The sequence below is a fragment of the Pan troglodytes genome, chromosome 2, assembly GCF_028858775.2.
Source record: "Pan troglodytes isolate AG18354 chromosome 2, NHGRI_mPanTro3-v2.0_pri, whole genome shotgun sequence".
NCBI lineage: Eukaryota > Metazoa > Chordata > Mammalia > Primates > Hominidae > Pan > Pan troglodytes.
The window spans coordinates 145,378,047-145,390,619 of record NC_086015.1 but is presented as its reverse complement, the minus strand read 5'-3'; the positions used below and the strand labels follow the sequence as shown (position 1 = coordinate 145,390,619).

Here is a 12,573-nt window from a genome sequence, read left to right as displayed (position 1 = left end):
GGATCATGAGATCAAGAGATCGAGACCATCTGGCTAACATGGTGAAACTCCACGTCTACTAAAAATACAAAAATTAGCTTGGCGTGGTGGCGCGCATCTGTAGTCCCAGTTACTTGGGAGGCTGAGGCAGGAGAATGGCATGAACCCAGGAGGTGGAGGTTGCAGTGAGCCCAGATCATGCCACTGCACTCCAGCCTGGCGACAGAGTAAGACTCCGTCTCAATGAAAAAGAATTAGCTGGATGTGGTGGTGTGCGCCTGTAGTCCTAGCTGCCTTGTAGTCCTAGCTACTTGGGAGGCTGAGGTGGGAGGATCACTTGAGTCCAGAAGTTTGAGGCTGCAGTGAGCTGTGATCTTACTGCACTCTAGCCTGGGTGACAGAGCAAGACCCTGTCTCTAAAAAACAAAACAAAACAACAACAAACCAAAATAAAAACAATTCCTGAGGCATGTCAGTTATCTGCAGAGTATTAGTCCTAGGGAGACTCCTATCCTATGGTTGTTGCCCCCTATTCTCTTTGGGATTTTTTTTTTTAATTTTAAGGAAAAGGAAAAAGAAACGAAGATGTTTAATCATGAGAGTACAATAAGTGAGACAATGGGCTATAATAAAATTGGCCACTGTTAAGGGCAATGGGTTTACATTTGAACATTTTTGGTAGGTTGCTGACCAGCAATCAGCCATGTTTGGAGAGTGCTGCTTCCAGACAGGTGATGTGAAATTAACCATGGGAACTGGAACATTTTTGGATATTAACACTGGAAATAGCCTTCAACAGACTACTGGAGGTAAGTAGTTAGGATTTATCCTATTTATTAATAAAATATCACTTCTGTTCATATTTAACTTTTGTGATACTTATACTATTTTCCCATTTTGTGATATTCTCTAACATATTTTATTATTCTTAAAGACAGTTAATTATCATTTCCCTTTCTTTTCCCTTTAAGTGAAAAGCATAAAAAACAAGAATGATATTATTGAAAAATTCAGGATATATGGTCAGCTTTCTGGGTATTTTTCAATAATACATGTTGTATTTGTTCAAAACTCCTTACTAGGGGCCGGGCATGGTGGCTCATGCCTGTAATCCCAGCACTTTGGGAGGCTGAGGTGGGCAGATCACCCTAGGTCAGGAGTTCGAGACCAGCCTGGCCAACATGGTGAAACCCCGTCTCTACTAAAAATACAAAAAAATTAGCTGGGGGCATGGTGTCCGGCACCTGTAATCCCAGCTACTTGGGAGGCTGAAGCAGGAGAATCACTTGAACCGGGGAGGCAGAGGTTGCAGTGAGCCAAGATCGCGCCACTGCACTCCAGCCTGGGTGACGCAGTGAGACTCTGTCTCCAAAAAAAAAAACAAAACAAAACAAAACTTCTTACTAGGGTTCTAAATTTTTTTTTTCTATTTGTTAGAAAATTATTTTGTGAATTTCTTCGAGTGGTAGTCCTCAGCTAGTGACCAATGCAATGGATAATGACAATTGCTAAGAATTTGCTCTTTTTAATAGAACAAATCCTGGGATTTACAGACCAAGAAATCTAGATTATAGAACTATACTAGTTTGGGCTCTGTTTCCATAACATGGTTACTAAGAGGTGGCTTAAAAAACCTTTTTCCTACCTTTTATCCCTCCTCAAGCTCTTCTTTTTCCCCTAACTAGGAAGATGGAATTAGAAAATGTTGATAATTCTATTAGATTGTTTCTATTTAGGAGCCTTGTTTGAAAACCACAGATAAATACAATAGCATAGTTCTCTAGCAAACCAATCTCATAGTACCCTTTTATTTCTCAAGTAAAATATTTATTGCCATATTTCTAGAGATGTAGACATGCCTATAGCTAATACAAATTAGTATTTATTGTTCATATTATGTGCCAGGCACTGTGCTAAGTTCTTTTTATGTGTTAATTCAGTTTGTTCATTTCGTAGCTCTCTGAGGTAGGCCGTTTTGTAGTTAAGGAAACTGAGGCTAAAATGTTAGAAACTTGCAAGACTACAGCTAGTAAATGTAAGTGGGCTAGAGTTTGAACGTCCACAGTCTGACTTCAGAGGCACTTTGCAGTTTTTTGAGATAACCAAATCATTACATTTTAGAAGTCTCTATAATGAATTATGCATATATTTGACTTAACATTCGTTGTTTGTTTTGCAAGGCTTTTATCCATTAATTGGGTGGAAGATTGGGCAAGAAGTCGTATGCTTAGCTGAAAGCAATGCAGGAGACACTGGTACTGCCATAAAATGGGCTCAGCAGTTAGGTAAGTTGTCTTTTAAATGGATTTCACAAGCCAGACCTAAAGAATTCAAGAATGCCACAGGATTGCAGATTAGTAGGAAGCAAATGGATTGTTCAAATGAAACACTAAAATAAAATGACGTCTATTAAAAGAAAATATAAAGTATTTTTATGATATCGAAATGGTAAAAGGCTAGGTCTTAAAGACAGGAACCATAAAGAAAAAGAATAATAAATTTAACTATGTAAAATATTAGTGGGTAAGGAGAGATATGCCATAAGCAAAATAAAAGACAAATTGGTAAAAACAATTTGTAGCATATGTCAGAAAAATTAATAACATGACAAAAATGGGCAAAGGACCGAAGTACAGGTATTTTACGATCAAATGACTATAATGAAATGCTGTTCACGTACGATAATTAAAGAAATGCACATTTTGGGCTGTGGTTCCAGTGTCAGTTCAGTTTTCAGTGCTTTTGCAGTGCTATTTGGATCTGCCCCTCATTTGTGCCACCCAGTGGTCAGTCTGGGTGGTGGTTTGCCTGGAGATTAATTAGTTCTCAAAGCCTTAAGCTTGTTGTTTAGGGTCATATCTTCACATGTGCAGCTCAAGAGTGAGACTAGGAGTTCATAAAAACCTTTATAAGGTAATTTTTCCTGAGCTCCTTTCTCTCAGTAATCTCTCTGGTACCTTTTGACTCTTGGGATCCCCATATTGGTTTTCTGGCTAGAAAGCTGGTGCTTTAGTTTCTCTACTGAACAGCTGCTACTACTTCTACCTCCCTAGCCTAGTGGCAAGAGGGATGAGAGAAGGAGAAAAGCGGGGTCAGAGAGAGAGAGAAGGAAAGAAGGGAAAGAAAGGAAACAAAGAGAAAGAAGGCTGGGCACGGTGGCTCACGCCTGTAATCCCAGCACTTTGCGGGGCTGAGGCACGTGGATTACCTGAGGTTGGGAGTTCGAGATCAGCCTGACCAACATGGAGAAACCCTGTCTTTACTAAAAATACAAAATTAGCCGGGCATGGTGGTGTGCGCCTGTAATCCCAGCTACTCTGGAGGCTGAGGCAGGAGAATCACTTGAACCCAGGAGGTGGAGGTTGTGGTGAGCCGAGATCACGCCATTGCACTCCAGCCTGGGCAACAAGAGCAAAACTCTGTCTCAAAAAAAAAAAAAAGAAAAAAGGAAAAAAAAAAAGAGGGAAAGCAAAAGGGATTTTCTTAACCTCTCATCTTTGAGTTTTGGTTGCTTCTGCTGCTCTGTCTGCTGTCACTGCAGCCACAGGATTGCCAGGGGCAGGCAAGACCAAGGGGAGTGGGCGCACGGGAAGAAGCAAGCAACAGGGATTTCCCCCCATACTCTTAGCTTGCAGTTTTATGTGCCTGTGCTACTGGGCTGCCATTGCTGCTACCATAGGATTGCCTGGGAGAATGAAAAAAATCTAAAGAAAACAAAAAATGAGAATCTCTCCACTCTGTCCTGTAGAGACCCTTGTCTCCTACTGCTCAGACCAGAAAGGAGCTTCTATTGAAGCTCTTTCATGTCTGCACTCAGTGTACAGATCTGAGTCCTTGGGTTTCAGGCTATCTCTGAGTCTAGGCCAGGAATATCAGAGAAAATATAAAAACAGGGAGTCCCCAGATGGCTTTTCCATTTATTCCTCCAAGATTCTTAGTTGCATTCAGTGGGGGAGAGAGAATGGAGTGTGCTTACTCTGAAAGACTTTTTATCAATTAGCTTATTTGACAACAGATTAAGTGGAAGATTATTTAGAGAAATTCTTCAAGCAAGGGATGAAACAAACAGTGAGGAATGTGAATAAGATAATCTCTCTTTGTTTTCAGTTTCTTTATCTGTTACCAACAATTTTCCTCAAACCAACTGTCTAGTATGTTTTCCTACATCTTATCTTGTAAAAATTGAACATTTGGACAAGATTCATTAAAAAGTATAGATTTTAAAACCAATTTTTTTAAAGAGATAGGAGTCTCGCTATGTTGCCCAGGCTGGATTCAAACTCCTGGGTTCAAGTGATCCTCCTGCCTTTGCCTTCTGAGTAGCTGGGATTACAGGCACGCCACCATACTCGGCTTAAAACCAGTGTTTTTAACATTAGTTTTTGAAGTGGTAGAGATATTTTGATGCATTATCTGGACATTTTGAACAAATGGATGAAACTTACGGATTTGATAACTGTCATTTTGAGTAAAATTTGTAGTTATTATTGAGTGATCCTCATTAACTTGAGTTTTAATGTAAGTGCTCCTTAAATGTCTTTAGTGAATTTAAGTATATTAATTTAGTTATATAACAAATCATAAAATGATATAAAGTCAACTTAATTAAGGCTCTCTAAAGCCAGCAATATTTATTACGACTGAGTCTTTTCTTCTGATCTTTGCTGTTCAGTCCTACATACTCATTCAGAAGTCACTTTACAAACAAGGATATCCAAATGGCCAGTGAAAAGGTATTTAACTTTATTAGTCAGCAGGGAAATCCAAAATCAAACCACCATGTAATACTACCAAAATAGCTAAATTGAAAAACATAGACAATATCAATTATTGGCAGGAAGACAGGTGACTGGAACTCTCGTGCCTGCCGCTGGCAGGAGCCTTAAATTGGTAGAGCCACTTTGAAAAACTATTTGGCAGTTATCTGTTAAAGCTGGTTCTAAATGTGAAGACCTTAGAACTGGCCATTCCATTCCTTTGTGTTAATAAACAGAAATGTATACATATGTCCACCAAAAATAATGTACATGAATGTTCATTGGGATCTGTTTCTATTAGCCAAACACTAGGAACCACCCAGATGTATATCACTAATAGAATAGATTGATAAATTGTCTATAGTCACATAATGGAATACTATATAGAGGTGAGAATGAATGGAGTACAACTACATATAACAGTGTGAATGAATCTCACGAGTACGATGTTTAACAAAAGAAATTTGTATCTTGACCTGGGTGTCAGTTACTTGGATGTATTCACACTGTGAAAACTCATCTAGCTATATACACTTAGGATTTGTGCATTTTTCTGGTCTGTATATCATATACTTCAGTTAAAGTTTACTAAATTAATTGTCTTGGTTTTTTTGTTTGCTTGTTTTTTAAAAATTGACTTTTAATATATCTGTTACTGGCCCCTTATTTAACTTATTAGATGGAGTATTTCAGTTAATTTTCTTGGGTATTATATTACAGGTAGATGATACTTTCCTCAGAAACCTAGGATGGCTCTTATCTTTCAGAGAATAATTTTTTAATGCCAAAAATCCTACATAGAATTGATTTTTTAAACAGCCCAAATATCTTTAAAGGAAAAAGCAGCCGGGTGTGGCGGCTCACACCTGTATTCCCAGCACTTTGGGAGGCCGAGGCGGGCGAATCACCTGAGGTCAGGAGTTCAAGACCAGCCTGACCAACATGGAGAAACCCCATCTCTACTAAAAATACAAAATTAGCCGGGCGTGGTGGCACATGCTTGTAATCCTAGCTACTTGGGAGGCTGAGGCAGGAGAATCGTTTGAACCTGGGAGGTGGAGGTTGCGGTGAGCCGAGATTGCGCCACTGCACTCCAGCCTGGGCAACAGGAGTGAAACTCCGTCTCAAAAAAAAAAAAAAGAAAGAAAAAAAACGTAAGGCCTGCTGCATACAGAGCCTATCTAAGAGGGCCTTCTACCTCCTGTCTCCCTTCTATGGGCCTGGAAACCTATGCAGTGTGAGAATTCAGATAGTACCAGAACAGAATGGTCTTTGTGCTGACCCTTTTAAGTGAGCAATCTTTTACATTATATTCATAATAAATGTTGATGCAGGTAAATACTATCATGTAACATAATTCTGTTTCTGCCTCTCTAACCTCTTCATTTTGTTTTAGGGTTTTTTGTTGTTTGTTTGTTTTTGCAGACCTTTTCACAGATGCTGCTGAGACTGAAAAAATGGCCAAAAGTTTGGAGGATTCTGAAGGAGTTTGTTTTGTTCCATCTTTTAGTGGATTACAGGTATGTATTTTTTAAAGTTAATGGCAATCACAAATATTTTTCTCCTCCTGCCACATCCAAACTTATATATCTACCACTCTGTTACCTTAAAATTTGAGCACTGAACAGAACTAAGATGAAAGGTAGATTTTAGGGCTGAGAAGTTATGCTCTGACCAAGCATGAATTCCATGAGGAAGCAGAGCATCCTGAATGTGGCCCTGCTGGCTTGGCTTGTGCTGGTAGAATTCAGCTGACTTCTGCTTAGAACTGTGTGGAACCTAAGAGTTGGCAGGTTTATCATAGAACTTTTACATAAGACTTAGCATTACTTTATCATGACCAAAAATAGCCATTTCACAGTGGGGGGAATGTATCAGTAAATTTGCATTCTTTACTTAGAGGAAATAAGCCATTGAGAATTAAGATAAATAATGTCAAGGTACATACATCACACACATATGCACACACATGTATATGTATGTGTATATTTTGCACTTATACATTTGTAAGTTTTAAACTTTTTTTAAAAATCAAAATCTTGGCTGGGCGCGGTGGCTCACGCCTATAATCCCAGCACTTTGGGAGGCCGAGGCGGGTGGATCACAAGGTCAGGAGATCGAGACCATCTTGGCTAACAAGGTGAAACCCCATCTCTACTAAAAATGCAAAAAATTAGCCATGCATGGTGGCACGTGCCTGTAGTCCAAGCTACTCAGGAGGCTGAAGCAGGAGAATTGCTTGAACCTGGGAGGTGGAGGTTGCAGTGAGCCGAGATCACGCCACTGCACTCCAGCCTGGGTGACAGAGCAAAAGTCCGTCTCAAAAAAAAAAAAAAAAAAAAAAAAAATCAAAATCTCCTTTCATTAATTGTTGTGGTGGAGTATTGATTACTTTGCTTAATCAAAAAATGAACCTAGGAGAAGTCTTGATTTTGTAACATTTAACTTTGTATTTAATTGAAAGATCTCTGATACTACCTTTAATTTTAGAATATTATTATAAATACTTTTAAAACAACTTTTCAAGTATATTATTATGAAAGTTATATATCTGTCTATCATATACTTCAGTTAAAGTTTACTAAACTTTTTTTTGGGAAAGCTCATACTATTTTTAATCCTCCTCCAAATATTTTTTCCTTTCAAAAAATACAACTTTCTCTTTCTTCTTGCTTATCTCATATTCAGGCAATTAGTTACAAAAGTCCAAAATTTGAGTTTGGGTTTATAATATAGAAGCTGGTAGAAAAAAAAATTAGGTCAGGGTGTTTTAACTCTTTAAAAATATACTTCCAAAACTAGATTTTAAAATGAGCATTATTTCAATACCTGTAATATTTTTATTTTGTGTACTTCATCCTAAAGGACCGAGAGCTTGTGAATTGATTCCATTGCATCCTCTTCAGGATGATGTGAGGGAACCTCTAAATAGCACCTATCATAGTCCAGAAAGTGAAAATTTTTTATCTAATTGAGATTTCAGGAAAAAGGTTAGATGAATAATTGTCCTCAGCAAGGTAAGGTTTGGTTAGGCAACTACTGGTTCTTTTCTTCTCTCTGAAAAATGTGCTACAGGACTTAGTAGTCACCTTGTCTTAGCAAGTCTGTCTTTGACTTCTCTATCACCTCACATACCTGTAATATAATATAATAATTATATATTATATAATAATAATAATATAAAGTATATTTTTTTAAGTTTTAAACCCAAAAGATTTAGACAAAACTATCTCAGGTTTGATTTTTAATTTCCTCTTGATAGCAAAATGTCCCTGTCCTGCCATGATTGCAACCTGCCCATATACTGGCAGTAGAGGGCAGTTGGGAGAGGTGGTAGGTTGACCGTAGGTCATGTATTTCCCTGTGTAAAATGAAACTTTAACTGGAAATTCAAAGTTAAACCAAACAGCAATAATGTGTTAATACTAAACTGTTTGGAAAATAGGAGGGAAGATCACCTATAATCTGCCTATGTGAACAACTAGAGAAAATGAGGGATGGGGCATGAAAGGAAGGAAGGTTTATGTATCTGTGAAACTGCCTTTAGTTTTAGAATATTTTTACAGCTTTAGATAATTGGGATCTGGATGTTGAAGGCCTCTAATAGTCTCATTTTCTCAAAGGAATCTACTGAGAAAGGGGTACTGGGTGAGCTTTGAGGAAAATGGGAAAGTCTAGGACAGCCACTTCAGGGAATGGCAGAAAGGGTGGGAGCCATACACTGGGGGTGGCATCAGTTAGTGCAACCATTATGGCTTTCCTCTAGCAGGGCTCGTGGTTTGGGGAGTGGGATACTGAAATAGGTATTAGAGGCAAGAATCAGTGGTCATTTACCTGGACGTTAGAGTTACTGTGATGATGGCAGTAATAGGATAGACAGAGAAGCTGTTTGTCCACATACTCTTGAGGACTGGTATTGGAAAGCAGTCAGCAACTGACAGCAGTTCTTAGTGTCTTTGGGTTCCTGCTTCTCTCTGTTCTGCTTTTCTCTTTTCATTACCAGCTTTGCTCTGTGTCCTTTCTTCCTCCATAGCTTCTGCTTAATTGTCATCATTTTTCTTACACTTTTTGCTTCTTCACAACTTAGAAATATCACATACAACCTTCCTCTACCTTATGCATCCTTTTAGCTTCAGTTCCCCCATTGATGAGGTCTTTTTCTTCGGGTTTCCTGGTTTTGGTTTTCAGGGCAGAGAATCTGATTGGACCACCTTGTCCTTTTGCGTTTCAGTCAGACACTGAGTCAGCTGTACTCACCCTCTGCAGTTGTGGTGATGGCATTAGGACTAGAGCATGAAACATGGCAGTTTTAGTTAACAGGGCCTGTGGATTCAAGCAGTTTCCTTAGAAGGGGATGAAGCCAGCAAGTCCTGTGATTGCCATCTCTAGTTTTGTGAGTGACTAGGATGTCTGAATGGTGCAGTCTGTGTTCTGGGGCAGGAGACTACTAGTTTTGCCCAGGGCACCAAACAGATTTCAGGCCAGTTAAAGCAGTATTTTCTGTGATATCCTGGAAGAAGTCATATTTATGCAGGAAAAAAACATAGCATATTGCTAGGGACTAATTGAACTGGCCAAATCTGACTAATCTTAGTTTTATGATACTATACCATCTGATATAAACCAGATTTACTATATATGTTTTTACTAATTAAAATCACCAGAAGGTGTTAATAGATTTGAAAAATTAAAATAAAATCTCAGTAGGAGGGAAATCATAGCTATAGCAAAGATAAGATGTAATATAGAATTTCTTAAGTCATTAAGAAAAATATTGTTTGTTCATTTATTCACCAAATGTGTATTGTTCTCCCATGGGGAGCCAGATATAGTGCTAGGCACAAGAGACATACTGGGAGTACATCGGACAAGGTTCCACCCTGTGGTACTTATAGTGTATTGAGGAAGGTGGGGTTTCAACAAACCATCAAGCAGAATATGTGATTATAAACTGTGGTGCATGGTATGATGGGAAGTTACAGGGTTCCATAAAAACAGAGACCTCATCTAGTCTCTGGGGTCCAGAGTTTTCCCTGAGGAAGCCAAACCAAGATTTGGAAGGGAGTAAGAATTAATTAGGAGAAAGGGTGGTAGAAGGTGTTTCAGGTAAAGGGATGATGTGTCAAAACCCTGAAGCTAGAAGGTGCTTTTTCTGAGGATCATAATTTCCTGACAGCGCTGGATGTCCTTGAAATGACCATTTTGGTGTGTTGGCGCTCTTGTGAGACTCTCGTCTGTTTCCTTGTGAGACTGCAAGCTCTAGCAGGGATCTTTGTTTTTCATGTTTTTTGTTTTTGTTTTTGTTTTTGTTTTGAGACGGAGTCTTGCTCTGTTGCCCAGGCTAGAGTGCAGTGGCGCCATCTCCGCTCACTGCAAGCTCCGCCTCCCCGGTTCACGCCATTCTCCTGCCTCAGCCTCCCGAGCAGCTGGGACTACAGGCGCCCGCCACCACGTCTGGCTAATTTTTTGTATTTTTAGTAGAGACGGGGTTTCACCATGTTGGCCAGGCTGGTTTCGAACTCCTGACTCAAGTGATCCACCTTTGTCGGCCTCCCAAAGTGCTAGGATTACAGGTGTGAGCCACCCTGCCTGGCCTGTTTTTCATCTTTGTGTCCCAGAATTGCCTTACATTTCTGGAGATACAAAGATGAATAGAAACCTCATCTGATTAATACATACTTCCAGCTCAACATTTTGGCTCTTTTGAGAACATGTTAGGCTGGATTATTTCTGATATTAGGCAGTAAGGCTATTAAGCTAAGAGAGAAGAGTGTAGTGGTGCTTTTTTTTTTTTTTTAGACCCTGTCTCACTCTGTCACCTAGGCTGGAGTGCAGTAACGCGATCACGGCTCATTGCAGCCTCAAACCCCTGGGCACAAGCGATCCTTCCACCTCAACCTCCCAAGTAGCTGTAACTACAGGTGTGTATCACACCCAGCTAATATTTAAAGTTTTTTGTAAAGGTGGTATCTTGCTTTGTTGCCCAGGATAGTGTTGAATTCCTGGGCTGAAGCAATCCTCCCTCCTTGGCCTCCCAGAGTGCTAGGATTACAGGTGTGAGCCACTGCACCTGGCCAGAGTATAGTTTTAATGTCTGACAACATATTTGATTTAAGTTATGACACTAAAAAGTACATTTTTGTAGAAAGCTATTCTACATAGTAAAAAGTAGAAAGCTATTCTACATATTAAACAATTTTAGTGTAAAAACTTTATAGCTGGAGAAGGGGGATTTCTGTGATTGCTCTTCATTTTCCACATTTATAAAGCTAAGCATTTAATAATTTGTTACTATATGCTTCAGTTCCTCTTTCTGACATAAATGCAAACAGAAGCTAAGTACAGTAACTATGACTCAATATCGCTTAAATGCTGTTAAAAAGTTATCCCAATATTTACCATAATCTTTTATTTTAAAATGATTTAACCATAGCATTATTTTCTTCTAACGTGGCTATGTTTTTGTTGTATAGTATTTCCTCAAGTCCGTAGATGTAATTTAGAATAATAATAATATATTCTTGTTATCTCTTACTGTAGGCTCCATTAAATGACCCCTGGGCATGTGCCTCTTTTATGGGTTTGAAGCCTTCCACCAGTAAATACCATCTTGTACGAGCAATATTGGAGTCAATAGCTTTCAGGTATGAAAACCTGCCCTAAACTTCCCCTTCCCCATAGAATATTGCCATGTCTTTCATTAATTTGCTACTAAATGGAAAATTTCTTAATTTTAATTAAGTTCTTTGTATTTTTGGCTTATTTGATACTATATATTATGTAATATGTTCTTCTTGCTAATTTCCTTGGTATCTTTCTTATTTTTTCTTATATTTAATGTACCAACACCACTCAGACTTGATATCTGAAAATTGAAGGATTTTTTAAAAAAATTCAATTTCTTAAGCATGCAAGATTCAAAATTTGGATTTTCAAAGGTTTAGTATCCTTATTCATGAAAGATAATTCCAAGTAATAATGCTTCTGTTGTACCCCAAAATTGAGTCATCAGAATTATTCTTCATGCATATTTCCCTGTAATCTTTTTGTTATGAGACAGGTGTTAATTATTAAAATTAAGACTGATGCTGTCATGAATATGGGATGTTTGTAACATTTAAAATAAAATTTTCTGTGATTACAAAGTAATTGTTTTTATATTTGATGAATTCTATTAGATTTTACTTATGGTTTGTCATCTTAATAGCTATCTATTAAATAGATGCTTGTTTTAAATTTTTCTTTGTAGAATGGTAATAGATAAAATTTAGTTGTAAAATATAAATTATGCCTTCTTACATGAAGGCAAAAAAAACACAAGGACCTGCGCTTCTTGCTTATTTGAGTATCTGTTATACAGTTTCCATTTAGCACAATTTATTTCTTTAATATTTTGTTTTGTACATTTTATAAATATCAAATAAATAAAACTAGAGTTTGTATTTTTCAAGATCAGAATAAAGTAGTGAATTATTATGATATGAATTTCTTATAAATAGTTATCTTGTTTTTTAACTAGAAACAAACAGTTATATGAGATGATGAAGAAAGAGATTCATATTCCTGTAAGAAAAATCCGGTATGTAAAGTTTATTTCTAATAGACTTAATTAGAAATTAGAAGTAAGTGGTAGCTGCTATGAGCTACCACTCATTTCTTTTTGAGATCCTGAATAATTCATCTTTATGATTATTGAGGATTTCAAAAATAATTTCTGCTTAGCTCCTTCACAACAAAATTATTATTTTTTTAATTTGTATTTTTATCGAGACAGAGTCTTGCTGTGTCACTCAGGCTGGAGTGCAGTGGCATGATCTCGGCTCACTGCAACCTCTAC

At 37.9% G+C, this 12,573-nt stretch overlaps 1 protein-coding gene across 7 annotated transcripts in view; it reads left to right on the top strand.

Annotated features, from left to right (window-relative positions):
- The window catches only part of GK5 (glycerol kinase 5), a 67,826-nt gene that overhangs the window by 41,637 nt on the left and 13,616 nt on the right, over nucleotides 1-12,573 (top strand). For 6 of the 7 annotated variants that reach the window (XM_054682315.2, XM_054682314.2, XM_024355735.3 and 3 more), the window contains exons 10-14: nucleotides 662-788; nucleotides 2,160-2,264; nucleotides 6,162-6,256; nucleotides 11,277-11,380; nucleotides 12,256-12,315. In XM_054682315.2, the coding sequence (XP_054538290.1) occupies nucleotides 662-788; nucleotides 2,160-2,264; nucleotides 6,162-6,256; nucleotides 11,277-11,380; nucleotides 12,256-12,315 (491 nt within the window). Of the gene's footprint in view, nucleotides 1-661; nucleotides 789-2,159; nucleotides 2,265-6,132; nucleotides 6,257-10,535; nucleotides 10,658-11,276; nucleotides 11,381-12,255; nucleotides 12,316-12,573 lie in introns of those variants that run through there. The other variant, XM_054682317.2, reaches the window with a different exon arrangement.